This window comes from Podarcis liolepis (genome assembly GCF_965112155.1).
Source record: "Podarcis liolepis genome assembly, chromosome: 10".
NCBI classification, from domain to species: domain Eukaryota; kingdom Metazoa; phylum Chordata; class Lepidosauria; order Squamata; family Lacertidae; genus Podarcis; species Podarcis liolepis.
Window position 1 is genome coordinate 2,921,537 of NC_139562.1, and position 20,534 is coordinate 2,942,070.

General features: G+C 46.4%; 1 protein-coding gene across 2 annotated transcripts; it reads right to left on the minus strand.

Annotated features, from left to right (window-relative positions):
- Positions 1-6,679: 6,679 nt before the first annotated feature.
- On the minus strand, positions 6,680-20,451 carry LOC310687018 (uncharacterized protein). 2 transcript variants are annotated; one of them, XM_083461638.1, is made up of 6 exons: positions 20,314-20,449; positions 18,994-19,149; positions 15,664-15,765; positions 14,648-14,773; positions 8,842-12,592; positions 6,680-8,400 (listed from the first exon to the last, which is right to left on the minus strand). In XM_083461638.1, exons 1-5 carry the CDS (start codon positions 20,314-20,316, stop codon positions 12,449-12,451), a joined length of 531 nt encoding a protein of 176 aa, XP_083317764.1. In that variant the 5' UTR covers positions 20,317-20,449; the 3' UTR covers positions 6,680-8,400; positions 8,842-12,448. The 2 variants fall into 2 exon arrangements, with proteins under 2 accessions (XP_083317764.1, XP_083317765.1); XM_083461639.1 differs by lacking the exon at positions 15,664-15,765 and having other exon boundaries at positions 20,314-20,451.
- Positions 20,452-20,534: the final 83 nt, after the last annotated feature.

Below are 20,534 nucleotides of genomic sequence, written 5' to 3' on the forward strand. Positions count from 1 at the left end.
GAGTTGTGGTGGTGTCAGCATCAACGGTGTTGGTTCCAGTAGTTCCAGAAGTTGTTGTTCTCTGGCTGGTTCCTGACTGTTGTGAGCTGGTGACGCAGTGGACACAAGGACAATAGCTGCAGCGTGTGAGTGCTGGGTGCTGTGGTTCCTGTTTTCTCTCTCGGTCGTCGTGAGTAGCTGGTTCCGGGTTCCAGGGACATCGCTCTCAAGATGGCCTCACAACCAGTTCAGATGGCTTTTGAGCGTCTGAATGACTCCAATTACTTGCTGTGGTCGGAACGCATGCAGGCAGTGCTGCAGAGGGATCGTCTCTGGCAAGTGGTGAGTAAGTTTCCTACGAAGCCTGATGATGAAGACCTCGATAAAGACCAAAGAGCAAGGGCCACAATTGTCTTGGGGCTGGAAGATTCCCAGTTGCCGTATGTGAGGGGAATCAAGACAGCTAGAGGTGTGTGGCAAGCACTTAAAGAACTCCATGTGCGTGAGACAGCGGTTTCCAAGCTGTTCATTCGCAAGGCATTGTACAAGGCAATGTTACAGCCTGGGGTTACAATGCAGGAACACCTACACAGTTTACAGTTAAAGTTTGCTGCGCTACAGGAAAGAGACTGTGCGTTAGACCAGCAGGAGAAGGTGGCTATTATTTTGAGTTCTCTCCCGGAAAGCTGGGATAATTTAGTTTTGTCTCTAGAAGGCATACAGGAGCGTGATTTATCAGTCAGTTACGTTACTGGGCGTTTGATTGAAGAATGGCAGAAGAGGCAAGAAAGGTCGTTGGCTGCAGAGGCTTCTACAGGTGGGCGGTTTGGAAGGAGTTCTCATGCTGTGCCAGAGGTGACGCAAAAGCAGCGTACTGGTGAAGAGTCAGCGTTTGCTGTTAGGCGTTGTTTCCGATGTGGGTCTTCAGCGCATCTAAAACGACAATGTCCGGAGTTGGTCAAGTCTCAGTTGCCGGTGCAGGAGCAGAGACGAGATCAGCAGCAGCGTAAAAAGAAATTCTTCAAACGAAAACAGTCGGCTCAGCTGGTGACCGGCGAGGTCAAGATTGCTGATGAGAAACAAGCGGTCTGGGTGGTCGATTCGGGAGCGTCTCGCCACATCGTAAATTCAGATGAATTGTTTGTTTCCAAGAACTCAGCACAGCGCAGCCAGGTGGCTCTAGCAGACGGAAGTACTTCCGAAGTGATTTCGGGGGGTGCAGTTTATGTTCCTTGTCTGCGTGAATGCCTGCAAAATGTACTTTATGTGCCTTCATTAAGGAGCAATCTGATGTCTGTAGATTGTTTGCTAAAAGCTGGGTTTAAAGTGTATTTTGAAGGAGACAGTTGCATTATTAAGAAGGCTGGTGAGATTTTAGGCACTGCTAAGTCAGAGGGAGGCTTGTTTTGGCTTAAAGCAGGATCTCAAGTTGCAGCAGTAGTCAGTAAATCTCAGCCTGCAGTGAATAACAAAGCTATACATGACAACTGTGTGCACTTATTGCATAGGAAAATGGGGCATGCTTGCTGGAAAAGTGTACTAAAAATGTCTGAATTGGCTGATGGGGGTAATTTAAAGAGTTGTAACAAGTACCTTGATTGTAATGTTTGTAAAAAGGTTAAAACCCACAGAGTCTCTTACCCCAGAAGTGACAGAGTTAGTGAGTCGCCGCTACAGCTGGTTCACATGGACGTAATTGGTCCATTTGCTGTAAGCAGGGGTGGATCGCGTTTTTCACTAACAATTGTGGATGACGCCACGCGTTACTCTTGGGTTTTTCCCATGAAGAATAAGGGTGACGTGTTCACTAAGTTTAAAGGCTGGGTGGCATCTGTGGAAAGATTTCTGTCCATTAAACTCAAAAGGATTCAGACGGACAGAGGTGGCGAATTTATGTCAAATGCCTTTAAAGATTGGTTACAAAAGCGTGGCATTGGGCATAGAAAAACGAACGTTTTTTCCCCAGAGGAGAATGGCGTTGCAGAGCGAAAAAACAGATCTTTACAAGATATGATGTTTGCCATGCTTGATGATGCTGATTTGCCCATGTCTTATTGGGGGGAGAGCATGCTCACCGCGTGTTATCTCCAAAACAGGCTCTTTCACCAAACAATAGGTACAACTCCGTACTTTAAATTGTTTCAGAAAAAACCTAAAATTGACCATTTGCATGTGTTTGGATCAAAAGCCTGGGTATTAATTCCGAAACAAATGAGAAAGAAGGGAGATCCTAAGACCAAACAGTTAGTGTTTGTGGGTTACCAGGAGCTGGGAAAAGGTTTCCGCTTTGCTGAAGGGACAAATGGCATTGTGATCTCCAGGAATGCCAGTTTCTGTGAACATAGTGGCTGGGAGAGACTACATGCCAATACTGAGGTTTGGTTTGAACCTTCCCAGGAGCTTCATGACTCTGAAGGCAAACATAGAGAATCAGAGTCTGAGGGGGAGGAAAGTTCAGATAAGAGCTCTCAAGAAAGTGGAATTAGCCAGAGACCAGTTGCTAAGCAACAAAAGAGAGGTCGTAGTTCTGAGGAGGAAAGTGGGTCAGAAGAAAAATTTTCTCCCAGAAGATCTAAAAGACAAAACAAAGGAGTGCCTCCGGTGCGTTTTTTCTCCAGATACTGCAAATGTGTTTAGTGTAATTGCAGAGCCCAAGAGTTTTCAGGAAGTGTTAAAGTTACCAAAAGAGGAGGCAGAGCTCTGGAAACAGGCAATGGAGGAAGAGATGTCCTCTCTGAATGAGCACAAGGTCTTTACACCAGTAGCAGCGCCTGAGGGGGCAAAGATTGTAGGCTGCAGGTGGGTGTACAAACTTAAACCTCTGGTGACAGGAGAGTACAAATACAAAGCTCGTTTAGTGGCTCAAGGATATTCTCAGAGGCCTGGAAAAGATTATGACGAGACTTTTTCCCCTACTGCTAAGGGGGACAGTGTAAGGCTGATTCTAACGCTTGGAGCAAAGAGAAAACTCCTGTTAAACCATTTTGATATCCAGACTGCATATTTACATGCATCAATATCAGAAGACCTGTATCTAGCCGAACCGCCTGGTTATGAGACGGGTTCCAATAGAGTGTTAAAATTAAACAAAGCTCTATATGGTCTCAAACAGGCTGCAAGATCTTGGAACAAATGTTTCCATGAAGCCTTAGTGTCATTTGGTTTCAAGCAGAGTACAGCTGACAATTGTGTTTATGTACGTGGTACAGGCAGTGATCAAGAGTTTTGTCTGATTTATGTAGACGATGTATTGTATGCCTGCAAAACAGATAAACAAACTAAAAGGTTTGCCAAACAATTGTCCAGTAAGTTCAAAGTGAAAGACTTAGGCCCGGTTAGGACATATCTAGGGTTGGAAGTGTGCTGGGCCCAAGATGGCAGCTGCCTAATTAGTCAGCAGAACAAAGTTAAACAACTACTGACTACATACAGGATGCAGGATTGCAAAGGGGCAGCGGTGCCTATGGATCCAGGTTTCATAAAAACACTTCATATAGATGAGAGTCCTGAATTTGAACATCCTGATGTATATCACTCTGTAATTGGAAGTTTATTGTATCTAGCACAGTGGTCCAGACCTGATATTAGCTACGCAGTAGGCATATTAAGTAGATTGGTCTCAAAACCCACACTAAATGCCTGGAAAGGGGTAAAACAAGTTCTGAGATACCTCAAACAGACAATTGGCTATATGTTACAATTAAATTCTTCCGAGGACGAAATGTTGAGTTGCTACTGTGATAGTGACTGGGGAAATTTGCCAGATAGAAAATCTGTCACAGGACTAGTCGTAATGGTCGGTGGAGCTTTAATCAGCTGGCGGTCACGCAAGCAAGACGTTGTAAGTGTGTCATCAACGGAATCAGAGTACGCCGCATTGAGTGAATTGTGCAACGAGGTGATTTATTTCAAGCATTTGTTAACAGATTTAAATGTAAATTGTGGAGAACCAGTACGAGTTTACATTGATAATCAAGCTTGTATAACCTTAAGTAAAACAGAGGGTTTCAAATCGCGTTCCAAACATATCTCTGTAAAATACCAAAATGTACGTAGAGCAGACTAATAATAATAATAATAATAATAATAATAATAATTTATTATTTATACCCTTCCCATCTGGCTGGGTTTCCCCAGCCACTCTGGGCAGTTTCCAACTGAATATTAAAAACAATACAGCATCAGACATTAAAAACTTCCTTAAACAGGGCCGCCTTCAGTTGTCTTTTAAAAGTAAAATAGTTGTTAATTGCCTCGACATCTGCTGGGAGGGCGTTCCACAGGGCGGGCGCCACCACCGAGAAGGCCCTCTGCCTGGTTCCCTGTAACTTGGCTTCTCGCAATGAGGGAACCGCCAGAAGGCCCTCGGAGCTGGACCTCAGTGTCCGGGCAGAACGACGGTGGTGGAGATACTCCTTCAGGTATACTGGGCCGAGGCCGTTTAGGGCTTTCAAGGTCAGCACCAACACTTTGAATTGTGCTCGGAAAGGTACTGGGAGCCAATGTAGGTCTTTCAAGACCAGTGTTATGTGGTCTCGGCGGCCACTCCCAGTCACCAGTCTAGCTGCTGCATTCTGGATAATTGCAGTTTCCGGGTCACCTTCAAAGGTACCCCATGTAGAGCACATTGCAGTAGTTCAAGCGGGAGATAACCAGAGCATGCACCACTCTGGCGAGACAGTCTGCGGGCATGGAGGGTCTCAGCCTGCGTACCAGATGGAGCTGGTAAACAGCTGCCCGGGACACAGAATGGACCTGCACCTCCATGGACAGCTGTGAGTCCAAAATGACTCCCAGGCTGCACACCTGGCCCTTTAGAGGCACAGTTGCCCCATTCAGGACCAGGGAGTCCTCCACACCAGCCCACCCCCTGTCCCCCAAGAACAGTACTTCTGTCTTGTCAGGATTCAACCTCAATCCGTTAGCCACCATCATCCGTCATTACAAGAAAGAAGATTCCACCTAAACATTAGGAAGAACTTCCTGATAGTAAGAGCTGTTCGACAGTGGAATTTGCTGCCAAGGAGTGTGGTGGAGTCTCCTTCTTTGGAGGTCTTTAAGCAGAGAAGAAGAAGAAGAAGAAGAGTTTGGATTTGATATCCCGCCTTTCACTCCCTTTAAGGAGTCTCAAAGCGGCTAACATTCTCCTTTCCCTTCCTCCCCCACAACAACCATATGTCAGGAGTGCTCTGATGGTGTTTCCTGCTTGGCAGGGGGTTGGACTCGATGGCCCTTGTGGTCTCTTCCAACTCTATGATTCTATGATCCTCCAACCACCTCCAGACACTTACACAGGACCTTCACCGTCTTTACTAGTTCTGATTTAAAAGAGAGGTAGAGCTGGGTATCATCCGCATATTGATGAACACCCAGCCTAAACCCCCTGATGATATCTCCCAGCAGCTGCATGTAGATGTTGAAAAGCACACTGCCACATTGGCTGCTTCATAGAATCACAGAATATCACAGAATCTGAAGGGCTATCGCCTGGAAGACAGAGTGAGCTTGCTTTCTGCTGCTCCGAAGGGTAGGACCTGAACCAATGGATTCAAATGTCAGGAAAGCCATGTTACAGATTGGTTACAATACCATCAGTTACATGAAATGTTCAAATTAGATAGAAAGAATAGTTTTTCGGACCAAACTCACAATTCGAAAAAGAACTCCCACAAAACAAGGATAAACTTTTGTCTAAAATGTATATAACCTGTTATTAGAATGGGAAATGAAAGACAAGCTAGTTAAAGGACACTGACAAACTGGAACGTGTCCAGAGGAGGGCAACCAAAATGGTCAAAGGCCTGGAAACGATGCCTTATGAGGAACGGCTAAGGGAGCTGGGCATGTTTAGCCTGGAGAAGAGGAGGTTAAGGGGTGATATGATAGCCATGTTCAAATATATAAAAGGATGTCACATAGAGGAGGGAGAAAGGTTGTTTTCTGCTGCTCCAGACAAGCGGACACGGAGCAATGGATCCAAACTACAAGAAAGAAGATTCCACCTAAACATTAGGAAGAACTTCCTGACAGTAAGAGCTGTTCGACAGTGGAATTTGCTGCCAAGGAGTGTGGTGGAGTCTCCTACTTTGGAGGTCTTTAAGCAGAGGCTTGACAACCGTATGTCAGGAGTGCTCTGATGGTGTTTCCTGCTTGGCAGGGGGTTGGACTCGATGGCCCTTGTGGTCTCTTCCAACTCTATGATTCTATGATTCTAAAGCCTCAATGACACACTGGGCAATAGAGATAGGACACAATATAGATTTCAACCTCTGGGGAAATTCAGGAAAAGCGAATTGAAATTTGCATGTTGTTCTTTGAAGGAGGCTTGCTAAAATGTGTAAGTCTGAATCAGATAAGTGCTGGAGGTGCAATGAGGTAGAGGGTATGTTTTATCATATGTGGCGGACTTGTGAAAGGGTAAAAGAATATTGGGAGATGAGCTATAATGAATTGGAAAAAAATGCTTAAAAGTACTCTCCACCCCCCAAAAACAGAGTCCGTTATGTTGGGGATAATTCCGACAGAAATTCCCAGGTATCAGAAAAGGTTATTTATGCATGCAACAACTGCGGTCCGTGTTTTGCTAGCCCAAAAATGGAAAACGAGTGAGGTCCCAACCAAAGAATGGCAACTTAAGTTGACAGAATATGCACAACTTGAGAACTTAACCTATAGAATAAGAAAACAAGAAGAACATATGTTTAGAGAAGACTGGAAAATGCTTACTGAACATATGGAAAATAATTGTGTACAGCTGAAAACCCTGGCAGCATTAAGATAGATTCAACAGTGTAAATACATTTTGATGGATGCAATAATGGAATACTGAATGGTATAGTTTTTGTAAAATATGCAGGGATTTATGATATGTAAAATGAACCATGGAAAGAAAAGAAGGGAAATCATTGACATCTTAAGGATGTAAATTGAGTATTTGAAATTGTAAAACAGAAAATTTAATAAAAAATATAAAAAACAAAAACAAATGGCATGAAATATTCTGCATAAACCTTAGGAATAATTTTCTGATTGCAAGAGCTGGTAAGACCTGTTCCGCAGTGGAATGGTAATCCTCAATGGAGATTTTGAAACAGAGGTTGGATGGCATGCTGTCATGAACTCTTTAGCTGTGATCCCTGTATTGCAGAGGGCTTGACTTAGCAGGGGTCAGCAAACTTTTTCAGCAGGGGGCTGGTCCACTGTCCCTTAGACCTTGTGGGGGGCCAGGCTATACTTTTTGGGGGAAATGAACGAATTTCTGTGCCCCACAAATAACCCAGGGATGCATTTCAAATAAAAGCACACATTCTACTCATGTAAAAACACACTGATTCCCGGACCGTCCGTGGGCTGGATTGAGAAGATGATTGGGCCTGATCCGGTCCCCAGGCCTTAGCTTGCCTACCCATAGACTAGACTGACGCTCGGGGTCCCTTTCAACTCTTAAGTCTGTAATTTTTATCAATGCACAACACACAATGCTTGGCTGCACTTTCCCCTGACGCAGTTTGGCTTCACTGAAACCCCCCCCCCCCCCCCCCATTTTTTGCAGGTGGGGCATCGCTTTGCTGCTAGGAGAAAACAACAGCAGCCTGGTGGTTAGGAAAGTCACCTGTACAGGTGGGAGGGGAGGAGGCCCAGCTGGCAAGCATCTCTGCTCCAGTGGGAGAAACATGAAGGTAAGCAACCAAGCAGACCTGTGAGTTCGGCACTTGTGTGAGGAGCAGGCTCAGATTTCCCCCTTGCTTGAATTTACAAATGCCAGGAAGAGCGATCTCAAGTTCACTGCACATTATTCATTGAAGGACAACTACCTGAAAATGATTTATAGATGGTATCTAACCCCAAGCAGACTTGCTAAAATGTTTAAGTCTGAATCAGATAAGTGCTGGAGGTGCAATGAGGTTGAGGGTATGTTTTATCATCTGTAGCGGACTGGTGTGTGTGTGTGTGTGTGTGTGTGTGTGTGTGTGTGTGTATGAATACGATTTTCTTTTCTCAAAATAAGTATCCATTTTCCAATCCCCCCCCCCCCGTTGACTTCCCTCAACTACCATTTCTGGTTTATTACATCAGATGATACATTCTGCTGTTTATACACACTATTATGTTATCACATTGTTTTACTTCTTGTTCTCTGTAAATAAAGTTGTAAATGTTTATTTAAATCCTGCCAATGAGACTATTTCTATATGTGGTGGACTTGTAAAAGGGTAAAAAAGTATTGGGAAATGATCCACAATGAATTGGGGGGGGGGGGATGTTTAAAAGTACATTTCCCAAAAAACAAAAACCAGAGTCCTTTTAGATGGGGATAATTCAGACAGAAACTCTCAGGTGTCAAAAAAGATTATTTACGTATGCTACTACTGCGGCCTGTGTTTTGCTAGCCCCAAAATGGAAAACTAGCGAGGTCCCAACCTGTCAGGGAACTGACATCGGAGCGAGAGGCGAAGGGGAGGCTCCCAGATGATGCTGGCGAAGGGCCCAGCAGCAGGGGGAGAAACAGCCCAGTAGAAGGGGAAGCCAATCAGCGCAACACCAGGGATAAAGGGGGGCAGACGGGGGAATTGGAGAGAGGGCTCCAGGACTCTTCACTGGAGATCAGTGAGGAGAGCCCAGGTCCTCCGCTACCCACGCCTTCCCTGCGCAGAAGACTCCCGCGCAGTGAGAGGAGGAGGAGACTGGGTATCAAACAACTTTTATGTTGGAAGAGGTTCAAGAAACGCCCACTGACGGATTCTGCCAGTGACTGAGGCAGCCACGATGAGAAGGGGCTGTGCAGTCAGAAAGGTTTAACAAGGCAAATTAACCGAGAAAGGCACTAGTTTACGCACGGGTAACTCATACCCACTACACAACCAAAGAAGAATGGCAACTTAAATTGATGGATTATGTGTAGCTTGCAGATTTAACATATAGAATAAGAAAACAAGAAGAACATGCGTTTAAAGAAGACTGGAAAATGTTTACTGATTATTTGGGTGAAAGTTGTGTACATTTAAAAACACTGGCAGCATTAAGAGAAATTCAACAGTGTAAACATGTTTTGATGGTGTAACAATGGATTACTTCATGTAAAATATGCAGGGGTGTATGGCATGCAAAATGAACCACGGAAAGAGAAGAAGGGAAGTCATTGATTTAAGGTTGTCTAAATGATTATCTTGAAATGTAAATTAGAAAAACTTAATAAAAACTATTTTTTAAAAAACGAATTTACAAACCCCAACTTTCTAGGTAAACAAGTTTAAATATAATAATAATAATAAAGTTTTATTTATACCCCGCCCAGAGCCAGGCTCAGGGCGGCTAACACCAATAAAATGACAATAAAACATAATGGGGGGACACACACACAAAGAAACAAAAACCAGTTTATTAAAATGTGGGTTGAAATATAGTTTAAAATGCAGCCTCATTTTAAAAGTAGCCCATAGATCAAAACCATAAAGGGAGGGAAACATAAGGGTCAGAGTGAGTCCAAACCAAAGGCCAGGCAGAACAGCGCAGTCTTGCAGGCCCTGCGGAAAGATGTCAAGTCCCGCAGGGCCCTGGTCTCTTGTGACAGAGCGTTCCACCAAGTCGGGGCCAGTACTGAAAAGGCCCTGGCCCTAGCTGAGACAAATCTAACCTCCTTGAGGGTTGGGACCTCCAGAATGTTGTCATTTATGGACCTTGAGTTCCTCCGCGGGGCATACCAGGAGAGGCGGCCCCGTAGGTAAGTGGGTCCTAGGCTGCATAGGGCTTTAAAGATCAAAACCAGCACCTTAAACCTGACCCTGTACTCCACCAGGAGCCAGTGAAGCTGGTAAAGCACTGGATGAATGTGTTCCTGCGGCGAGGACCCCGTAAGGAGCATCGCCGCGGCATTCTGCACCCGCTGGAGTTTCTGGGTCAGCACAGTTATGTAGGGAGAAAACCACCTGGGGTATTGGGGTTTCCTTGTATATCATAAAGGAGTGCCAAGTTCCAGGTATTACTCTTATTATTTACAGTCCTTGGAAATGGCTTACCTACAAGATTGCTTTAGTCCCTAGGTGCCAACTTGACAGGTTCCCCATAACTGCAGTGCATTTTTAAGAACTCGGCCCTTTCGTACAGCAGCACACACTATGGAACTCCTTGCCTGTTTATATCAGCCAGCCCCTTCACTGCACTTTTCTTGGCATCTGCTGATAAATACTTGTTTCGACAAGTATGTTAGATATTTAGGAAGTTGATGCAAGTCTTAATATGTTTTTAGCCTATTGTTTAGCTTTGCAAAAGCCTTACTCTTGTTTATTTTTCTTATTGACTATTTTATTGTTTTATCCTTTTTGTGTAAACCGCTTTGAGGGATGGTTGGGTTTTGTTCGTTTTATTTTTTGCAATGAAGTGATGTTTAGATTTTATGAAATAAAAACAGTGGAAATAGTGAGTGGCTGCAAGGAAGAATTAAGAGGCTAATGAAAAGACTGAGGATTAAAAACAGGGATTGCAAATTATTATTTTTAAACAAATTGCTGCTCACTGTTGCCAAGTGGGTCTGGCGCTGATGGGGGTGTCGCAATCTGCCTCTGCTCTGTTATTCAGGCAACACACTTAGGATTGATTTTTCTGTGCCATTTAGGGCAAGAGAGCAAGCTGTTTCAACACCTGTTCAGAAAAGGACACATCCCCAACCAACCAGCTTCCTTCCTTTCCTGGAACAGCTTAGCGCACAGCTGGAGGAGCTCGCAGACCACAACTGCTCATCGCCTGTGTTGACATCTTATGCCAGGGGTCAGCAACCTTTTTCAGCCGTGGGCCGGTCCACCATTCCTCAGACCATGTGGGGGGCTGGACTATATTTTGGGGGAAAATATGAACGAATTCCTATGCCCCACAAATAACCCAGAGATGCATTTTAAATAAAAGGACACATTCTACTACGTACCTCTCCTGGTATGCCCTGCGGAGGACCTTAAGGTCCACAAATGACAACACTTTGGAGGTCCCAAGTTGCAAGGTGGTTAGATTGGTCTCAACTAGGGCCAGGGCCTTTTCAGTACTGGCCCCGAGTTGGTGGAACGCTCTGTCACAAGAGACTAGGGCCCTGCGGGACTTGACATCTTTCCGCAGGGCCTGCAAGACAGAGCTGTTCCGCCTGGCCTTTGGTTTGGACTCAGTCTGACCCTTATGTTTCCCTCCCCTTATGGTCTTGATCTATTGGCTACTTTTAAAATGAGGCGGGGTACTAAACAATGTATTATTATTTATTAATTATTATTATTACTCATGCAAAAACACGCTGATTCCCGGACTGTCCACGGGCCGGACTGAGAAGGCCATTGGGCTGCATCCGGCCCCGGGCCTTAGTTTGCCTACCCCTGTCTTATGCAGCCACCGCTCTGCACATTAAGCCAGCCACAGGGTCATGGAAATAAAACCCACAGAGCTTGGCAACCAGTTGCACATAATGGCTGTGAGACAGAGCACCCAGGATCCAGAGGGGTCACTGTGGTTGCAGAGGGGCACATTTGTAGATAAAACAACAAAGACCCTTGCAGCGTCTTTGTGATAAACAGGCTTATTGTGATGAACTCACATTCTCAGATACATTTCAGCAGAGGCATTTTGCTGGGGCCTGGGTGGTGCACTCTGGGTACCCTTGAGATGACACAGAGAACTCTAGGATTGTGTGAAGCCACTTTTCATGCCCCCAGCACTGCTGCTGCTGCTGCCCAAGAGAATCGCCTGGGCTGCTAGTATATTTGGGGTCGGGCAGGGAGGCTAAATCCAAAGGACATTCTGGCCACAAAAGGCAACACAGCTTTGAGCTCTGGGCTTTTCAGTCCATTTGAAGCTGGAGTTGATTTCTGTAAATTAAGTGAGTATATCGAATTGGCAAAATTAACTTCAATTATAAGATATCAATCAAATCAAAAGTTAAGAATGGAGTGGAAGTATTTCGAAGATTATATGTCAAAATATTGTTCTAAAAATGCCATGCTAATAGGCTTAGACTAAAAAATGTAAGCAATAACAAAACCAATAAAGAAAGAAGGAAAAATCAGAATTTAACAAAAATAATTTATTATAGAATGCAAGGGGGAAAGGTAGAAAGAAATATAAAGAAGTCGAATTGCTGTGGAGGGGAAGTGGAGGGTGGGTGGTGGGTTTTATAATTAAGTGTATAATTATGCAGCTGTTGTAATTTAGATATTATATTTTATGTGAGGGAATCATTGGGAATTTTGGTTATTATGTATATATGTTAAGTTAAGATCTTTGAAGGGGGGGGGGCAGATTTTTGACTTTATTTAAGACCAAGTCTGGACCACGGAGGTGAGATGAGCTGCAGATGTGAAAAGACACCACCTTCTCTGCTGAGCCCAGCTCAGTTCCCAGCCCTTGTGGCACCTGTTGTGTTTTGATTTGTTTATCTAGCAGATAAGGAGACACAATCCCGAAAGAGGACCTTCCAATGGGCCAGGAAGGTCCAGCGTCAGGGGCGAGGGTCTCCTCCCGCCAGCAGGAGGTCTAGGTAGGCCCCTGCCAGAAGGTCCTCCTGGCGAACGCCCAGCTCCTTCATCAGCTGCCGGGCCACCTCTTCGCCATCCTGGGGGCTCTGTTGCTCCTGAAGAACCACCTACGGGGATGGAACAGAACCTAAGAAGAGGCGGCTGGGCAAGGCCGAGGGCCCTCCCAGTCCACCACCCTGCTCTCACGTTGGCCAACCAGATACCCCAAAGGCAAACCCACAAGCATAATTTGAGCACAAGAGCAGCTCCCCCTTCCTGAGGTTTCAAGCAACTGGGATTCAGAAGCATTTACTGCCTCCAACCACGGAGGCAGAGTCTAGCTCTCCTGGCTTGTGGTCATCGCTATCCCTCTCCCCCTTAATGAGTTTCTCCAACCCTCTTTTAAAGCCATCGAAGTTGGTGGCAGCGAAGGCCATTCCACGTAACGTGTTGTTGGGACGTCTTCTGTGTTTCCTGCACTAAGGGGAAGATCCCTTGGGCAAGGCGAGTGGGCTGGTCTACCAGTGAGGTGGAAAACCTAGACTGAAGCCAATTCTGAGTGTGCATGTCAATAATAATAATAATAATAATAATAATATATTATCTATACCACGCCCATCTGGCTGGGCTTCCCCAGCCACTCTGGGCAGCTTCTAGAAAAATATTAAAATACTGTAATACATCAAACATTAAAAGCTTCCCTAAACAGGGCTGCCTTCAGATGTCTTCTAAAAGTCTGGTAGTTGTTTTTCTCTTTGACATCCGATGGGAGGGCGTTCCACAGGGCGGGCGCCACTACCGAGAAGGCCCTCTGCCTGGTTCCCTATAACTTGGCTTCTCGCAGGGAGGGAAACCACCAGGAGGCCCTCGGAGCTGGACCTCAGTGTCCGGGCAGAACGATGGGGGTGGAGACACTCCTTCAGGTATACCGGACCGAGGCCATTTAGGGCTTTCAAGGTCAGCACCAACACTTTGAATTGTGCTCGGAAACGTCCTGGGAGCCAATGTAGGTCTTTCAAGACCAGTGTTATATGGTCTCGGCAGCCACTCCCAGTCACCAGTCTAGCTGCTGTATTCTGGATTAGTTGCAGTTTCTGGATCACCTTCAAAGGTAGCCCCATGTAGAGCTGTCTGCGGACAGGTAGGGTCTCAGCCTGCTTACCAGATGGAGCTGGCAGACAGCTGCCCTTGGCACAGAACTGACTTGCGCTTCCATGGACACCTGGGAGTCCATAATGACTCCCAGGCTGCGCACCTGGTCCTTCGGGGGCACAGTTACCCCACTCAGGACCAGGGAGTCCTCCACACCTGCCCACCTCCTGTCCCCCAAAAACAGTACTTCTGTCTTGTCAGGATTCAACCTCAATCTGTTAGCCGCCATCCATCCTCCAACTGCCTCCAGACACTCACACAGGACCTTCACTGCCTTCACTGGTTCTGATTTAAAAGAGAGGTAGAGCTGGGTATCATCCGCCTGCTGATGAACACCCAGCCCAAACCCCCTGATGATCTCTCCCAGGGGCTGTATGTAGATGTTGAAAAGCATGGGGGAGAGGACAGAACCCTGAGGCACCCCACAAGTGGTAGCCCAGGGGTCTGAACACTCATCCCCCAACACCACTTCTGGACATGGCCCAGGAGGAAGGAGCGGAACCACTGCATAACAGTGCCCCCAGCTCCCAGCCTCCATCTTCAAAGCAGAGTCTGCTGCAGTCCTGATAGGGTGGTTCTGAATGGGGCCTCAACAGGTCTTGGCAGGGAGCTGCAGCGATTTAACAAAAGCACCCCTATGCTGCCCCCTCAGCTGTACAGATAATATAGAGGACTCTCTGCCCAACTCCATAACTAGAACCCAATTTAGCAAGACGGTTTGATCTGCTTTCTTGGCTTCTGGTTTCCTCGCATCCCTTGCCAAAAGAAGCTGGAAGAACTCTGCCTGCACTTCTGTTCAGTCCCCCTGACCTGCCTAGATTTCTTCCACCTCTCCTCGGATCTGCTACCTTGACCAGATTCCTCTCCCCTGGTGCAACCAGATCGCACTGGGCCTTTATTCCGCTTTGCTCCTTTCTCCAGGCCAAATCCTGCCTTCGGTCTCAACTCCCAAGCCTCTTGTCTGAGCAATGCCTCCCTCCAGGGCCAGATTTCACATCCGCCGGCTGACCTAGCACCCCAGCTACCCTCACCTCCAGCTCCATGAAGTCGCCCAGCCCTTCCACACAATCCACGTGGACACGGGTCTGGCCCACCAGGTAGAGGCGCCGCTCCTTCTTCACCGTCCCCTGCACCCCAAGGGCCTGGGACAGCACAGCCTGCAAGGGGAAGAGCGAGTGGGGGTCAGGCAGAGGGAGAGCAGCATTCACACATGCACATATCAGGTTCTCCACCAGGTCTACCAACCAGCCTGCGCATGCCACACAAAAGGTCCTGAGTTCGGACCCTGGTTGAAAGGCTCTCAAGGGAGGAGAGTCGGGAAAGGGCTCTCCTTCTCTGCATCTCAGGCCTTGGACAGCAGCTGCCAGTCAGAGGAGGTCAGCAGCAGCAGTATTATTCGCTGGGTTCATATCCCACCTTTCTACTAAGGCACCTGTAATGTGTATGGGTTGCTCGTGCGTAAGTTGCCACCTCTCCAGGCTTTGTTGCCTTGCTAAACCTTTCAGTCTGGGCAGCCCTTCACTCCATGGCTGTTTCAGTTGCTAGCAGAATCCGTCAGTGGGCGTTTCTTAAATCTTTTCCAACATAAAAGTTGTTTGACACCCAGTCTCCTCCTACTCTCTCTGCGCGGAAGTCTTCTGCGCAGGGAGGGTGTGGGTAGCGGAGGACCCGTGCTCTCCCCGCTGGTGTCCGGTGAAGAGTCCTGGAGCCCTCTCGCCGATTCCCCCATCAGCCCCTCTATATCCCTGGTGTTGCGCTGATTTGCTTCCCCATCTGCGGAGCTGCCTCTCTCCCTGCTGGGCCCTTCTCCAGCATCATTTCAGAGCCTTCCCTCCGCCTCTAGCTCCGATGTCAGTTCCCTGACAGCACCCAAAGCAGTTCTGTGGTACCTTGGTTCTCAAACGCCGAAAACCCGGAAGTAAGTTGGCGGGGTATAAATTATTATTATTATTATTAGGGATCCCCCATCCAGGTGGGCTGCTGGGCAGCATCCAGGAGCCTTTAGAAAGCACAGCAAGAAACAGCTCCCCCCCCCCCCAGGAATTACCGTAAGCCCGGTGGGATCATCCGTGGGTGAGATGGCATAATGTGAGAGCTTGGGGCCTTCGGCGTCAGGGCGGTTATAAAAGACCAGCTGCCCACAGCCGTCCTGGGAAGAGAAGATTTGGCGTCAGCCCATGGGAAATGAAACAGCTGCCCTCGAGATGAAAGGAAGTTCGTGGTATGACCATTTTCATTCATCAGGATGTGAAGTATGCCCCTCTTTTCCCCCTGCACCATCCTATTTCCCAGAATTCAGTCTGAGAAGAAAGGCAACATGCCACAAATGGATTCCCTCCCCCTCCAGGGCGGTGTATAAATAATAAAATTATTATTATTATTATTATTATCTCATTTTTGCAAATGTAGCTCTTCTTTTTTTTGCAATTTTCAATTTTATACACTTCAATAAATTTACAATCATTTTAACATTTCTTCCTTCCCCCTCTTTCTGCAGTTCCTTAAATTTATTTTTTACATTTTCTGCATATTCCAAATTAACTTATTCATTTATTCTTCTACTTTAAATATATATTCTTCTAAAACTGCAGGTTATTGCAATAATCCTGCCTATGTTCTTATCTGTGTACAGTGTGTTTGTAAATATTCATTCTTTTATAAACAGTTTGTTATCTTGATTTTCTATTCTTCCAGTAAGTTTCGCCATTTCTGCGTATTCCCTAGATTTTTGTATCCATTCTTTTGCTTCTTTCCACTTTTGGGCGAGTGACAGTCTTGCTGCTGTTGTCGCATACATGAATAAATTTCTATACCTTTTAGGTAGTTCTGTCCTTATAATTCCTGAAAGAAAAGCTTCTGGGTTTTTTTACAAAGGTTATTTTAAGCGTTCTTTTCAATTCATTATGCATCATTTCCCAGTAAGCTTTAACCTTACTACATATGATAAAAAGAACCTTTTTTCTCTTGCAAATGTGGCTTTTCAATCACCACTACCTAAAAGGAATGGAGATTTTTCAGCTCCCCACCTGTAAAAATGGGTCCTGGCCTCTCCCTCACAAGATCTTTCGGAAGAAAAATCATACGAGTCCACAAACCACTCTGGAAACTGAAAGGATCCTTGAGAAGAGATTTAAAGTACTACTAGAGATGGCTATCAGGCTCTTGACTTCAACCGTTGCCTAGTTCTGAGCTAAGAGAACTCCAGAATGGCCTCACCCTTGGACTGACGACAGATTTCCTGTCTAATAATTTATCCACCCACCTGCAGAGTTTGAACTTTGGTTTCCTGGAGGCTGACGGCTCGCTTGAGGTCAGTCCAATAAAGCAGGGGATATCGGGCAGCAGTTGGAAGTTCAAGGCCAGGGCTGGGGACCTGTCTTCAGCTCAAGGGCCACATGTCAATGGTGGGTGGAGCCAGAGGCAAAAGTGGGTGGGGCAATAAAAAGAGATGTTTACCTGTGTGTAGTAAAGGTAAAGGGACCCCTGACCATTACGTCCAGTCATGGCCGACTCTGGGGTTGCGACGCTCATCTCGCTTCATTGGCCGAGGGAGCCGACGTACAGCTTCCGGGTCATGTGGTCAGCATGACTATGCCACTTCTGGCGAACCAGAGCAGCGCACGGAAACGCCGTTTACCTGACCCGCCAGAGCGGTACCTATTTATCTCCTTGCACTTTGGCGTGCTTTCGAACTGTTAGGTTGGCAGGAGCAGGGACTGATTCAAACCGCCAACCTTCTGATCGGCAAGTCCTAGGCTCTGTGGTTTAACCCACAGCGCCACCCGCATCAATGGTGGGTGGAGCCAGAGGCGAAAGTGGGTGGGGCAATAAAAAGAGATGTTTACCTGTGTGCAGTAGGTACACACAAAACAACTCTCTCTATCATCTGACCCAGTGGTTCTCCAAGGGAGAGAAGTGCCACATTAGTGTGGCATTGAGAGTCAAGGATAATCAAAGAAACATTCAAATATTTCAATGTAGTATAGCATAGTATCATTTATTATATAGCTTGATATAGATATATTCAAGAGCATTGGCCATTCTTCTACAGTTCTCCATGTCATATTATCGTGAACAGGGATTTTCAACTCTGACCAATCTGAAAGCTTAGAAAAGACAATGGCTTCTTTGTGTAGCTGAAGAGAGTTTATTTGTCTCAAATTAGACCTGATATTAGACCTGAGAGCTGGACCATAAAGAAGGCTGATCGCCGAAGAAGATCAAACCTCTCCATTCTGAAGGAAATCAGCCCTGAGTGCTCACTGGAAGGACAGATCGTGAAGCTGAGGCTCCAATACTTTGGCCACCTCATGAGAAGAGAAGACGCCCTGGAAAAGACCCTGATGTTGGGAAAGATGGAGGGCACAAGGAGAAGGGGACGACAGAGGACGAGATGGTGGGACAGTGTTCTCGAAGCTACCAGCATGAGTTTGACCAAACTGCAGGAGGCAGTGGAAGACAAGAGGGCCTGGCGTGCTCTGGTCCAGGGGGTCAAGAAGAGTCGGATACGACTAAACGACTAAACAACAACAACAAGACCTGATATAAATGGGATTATCCGGCAAAAAAGCAATCTCACTCACATCTCTCATTGAGTATGTATGCATATTTAAGGTACATACGTAAGAGGCTAGTTTATAATTATATTTTGGGAATGATTCATGTTCTTATGCAGTTGCATCGTTTTGTACCGCTCTCTCTGCCATTTTCCTTTGATGAGGAAGCATCTGAAGATGCCCTCTTGGCTCTCAGCCAAGAGAGGAGATAAGGTCTATCTTGCAACAAGATAGATTCTAAGTGTATGTAACTTTTTAAGCCTGTCTGCCTTCTGGGATCATGTTGTGAACAGAACGTGAGTAAACTCTTTTATACTTTTATAAAGACTGTGTTGTGTCTTGTATTTTAAGAGGGAACAAAGGGGAAATTACCAGAGTAATTATTATAGAGGTTCTAGCGAACCTGTGCACACGTTACCGTTGCGAACTTAAAGGGGAATGTTTATAAACTCTGCTGATATTTTGGGAACTTGTTAGCACAAGTTGGATAAGGATATAATTAGTCAATATATCCTCTCCTGCACCCCAGAACATTCCCACAAAGGGTTAGTGGCCCCAGTATTGCATATTTCTGCGTATTTTTGAAGGATCATTTTATACCCCTGGATGCCCCATAATTATATTCTAAATCAAGCACTGCTACGAGTTGCTCCTTTTTGTTTTCCCATGTATTTCTTATCAATTTAAAAAATTGGTGTGGCGCAAGCTGATTTTTATTCTGAGAACCACTGCTCTGACCAGACAAAGAAGCAGATTATCAGAGTTCAGAGACACCCTCCATCTAAGGACGGAAAGACCCCCATCTGTGTTGGCTCACTCACCCTGAAGTCCCGAAGTTTCAGTCGCCCGTTGGGGGCAGGAAAAAAGGTGTCTGTCTGAAGAATGACACAGCCTGGGGATCCGCTCAGCCGCTCAGCGTTCCTTAGTAGCTCTGCCCGGTCCCGAACCCGCGCCTTGATCTCCACGTTTGCTGGCATCTGGAAGAAAACAGTGATGTTCAAAAGAGGCAAATAAGATTATCCAGTGCAGGTGTTTTCAAGGTCCTGGGAAACTCTTTGCAAATCCCTGCACGCCAAGGTGTTCTCACTACCCAAACCACAGGTCTGCCACGGAACAAGCATTGCAGAGAATTCTCTCATTGTATGCAGGGAGCTGGTCAGTTTCCCTGTTGCCCCAAGGCAGGTGAGTTTGGCAAAATCACCCTCTGGCTACGAACCTTAGGAACCTCAGGGAGAAGAATTTATATATAAAAAGACTTGAATACTGCTATATTGTAAAAGGAAAATATATCAGAGCAGTTTACAGCAATAAACATAACATAAAAGCCATCAAGAAGTTAAAACAGTGTGACACGGCAGCTAAAAAAGCCAACGCAATTCTGGGCTGCATCAATAGGAGTATAGCATCTAGATCAAGGGAAGTAATAGTGCCACTGTATTCTGCTCTGGTCAGACCTCACCTGGAGTACTGTGTCCAGTTCTGGGCACCACAGTTCAAGAAGGACACTGACAAACTGGAACGTGTCCAGAGGAGGGCAACCAAAATGGTCAAAGGCCTGGAAACGATGCCTTATGAGGAACGGCTAAGGGAGCTGGGCATGTTTAGCCTGGAGAAGAGGAGGTTAAGGGGTGATATGATAGCCATGTTCAAATATATAAAAGGATGTCACATAGAGGAGGGAGAAAGGTTGTTTTCTGCTGCTCCAGAGAAGCAGACACGGAGCAATGGATCCAAGCTACAAGAAAGAAGATTCCACCTAAACATTAGGAAGAACTTCCTGACAGTAAGAGCTGTTTGACAGTGGAATTTGCTGCCAAGGAGTGTGGTGGAGTCTCCTACTTTGGAGGTCTTTAAGCAGAGGCTTGACAACCATATGTCAGGAGTGCTCTGATGGTGTTTCCTGCTTGGCAGGGGGTTGGACTCGATGGCCCTTGTGGTCTCTTCCAACTCTGTGATTCTAGGATTTTATGAACACAAAAAACGGCGCCAATTTGTTGTTGACAAAGGACAGCTGGACATATAAAGGGCCCCATTACCTTCAGGAGCTGAGGGCCTCATCCAACCTGAATCCGGCCCTGCCCCCCCCCACCTCACCCCATACTCTATATCTCAAGAACTGGGGTTGCAGAAGCTGAACCCACCATCAGTCCCAGAAGCTTGGCCGGAGCCCCCAAGCCCGACCCCGACCCGCCTGCGCGTTCCCACAAGCACTCGAACACGTGTCTCCCGCGCCCAGGCTTCCCTTCTCCCTGACCGCTGTGATTGGCCTCCCGCTGCAGAGGCGGGTCTGGAGCGGCGGCTCCGGATTGGCAGCGGGGTTGCGGGGTGGGGTCTCACCAAGGCCGCACCCACCTCTCCGCCA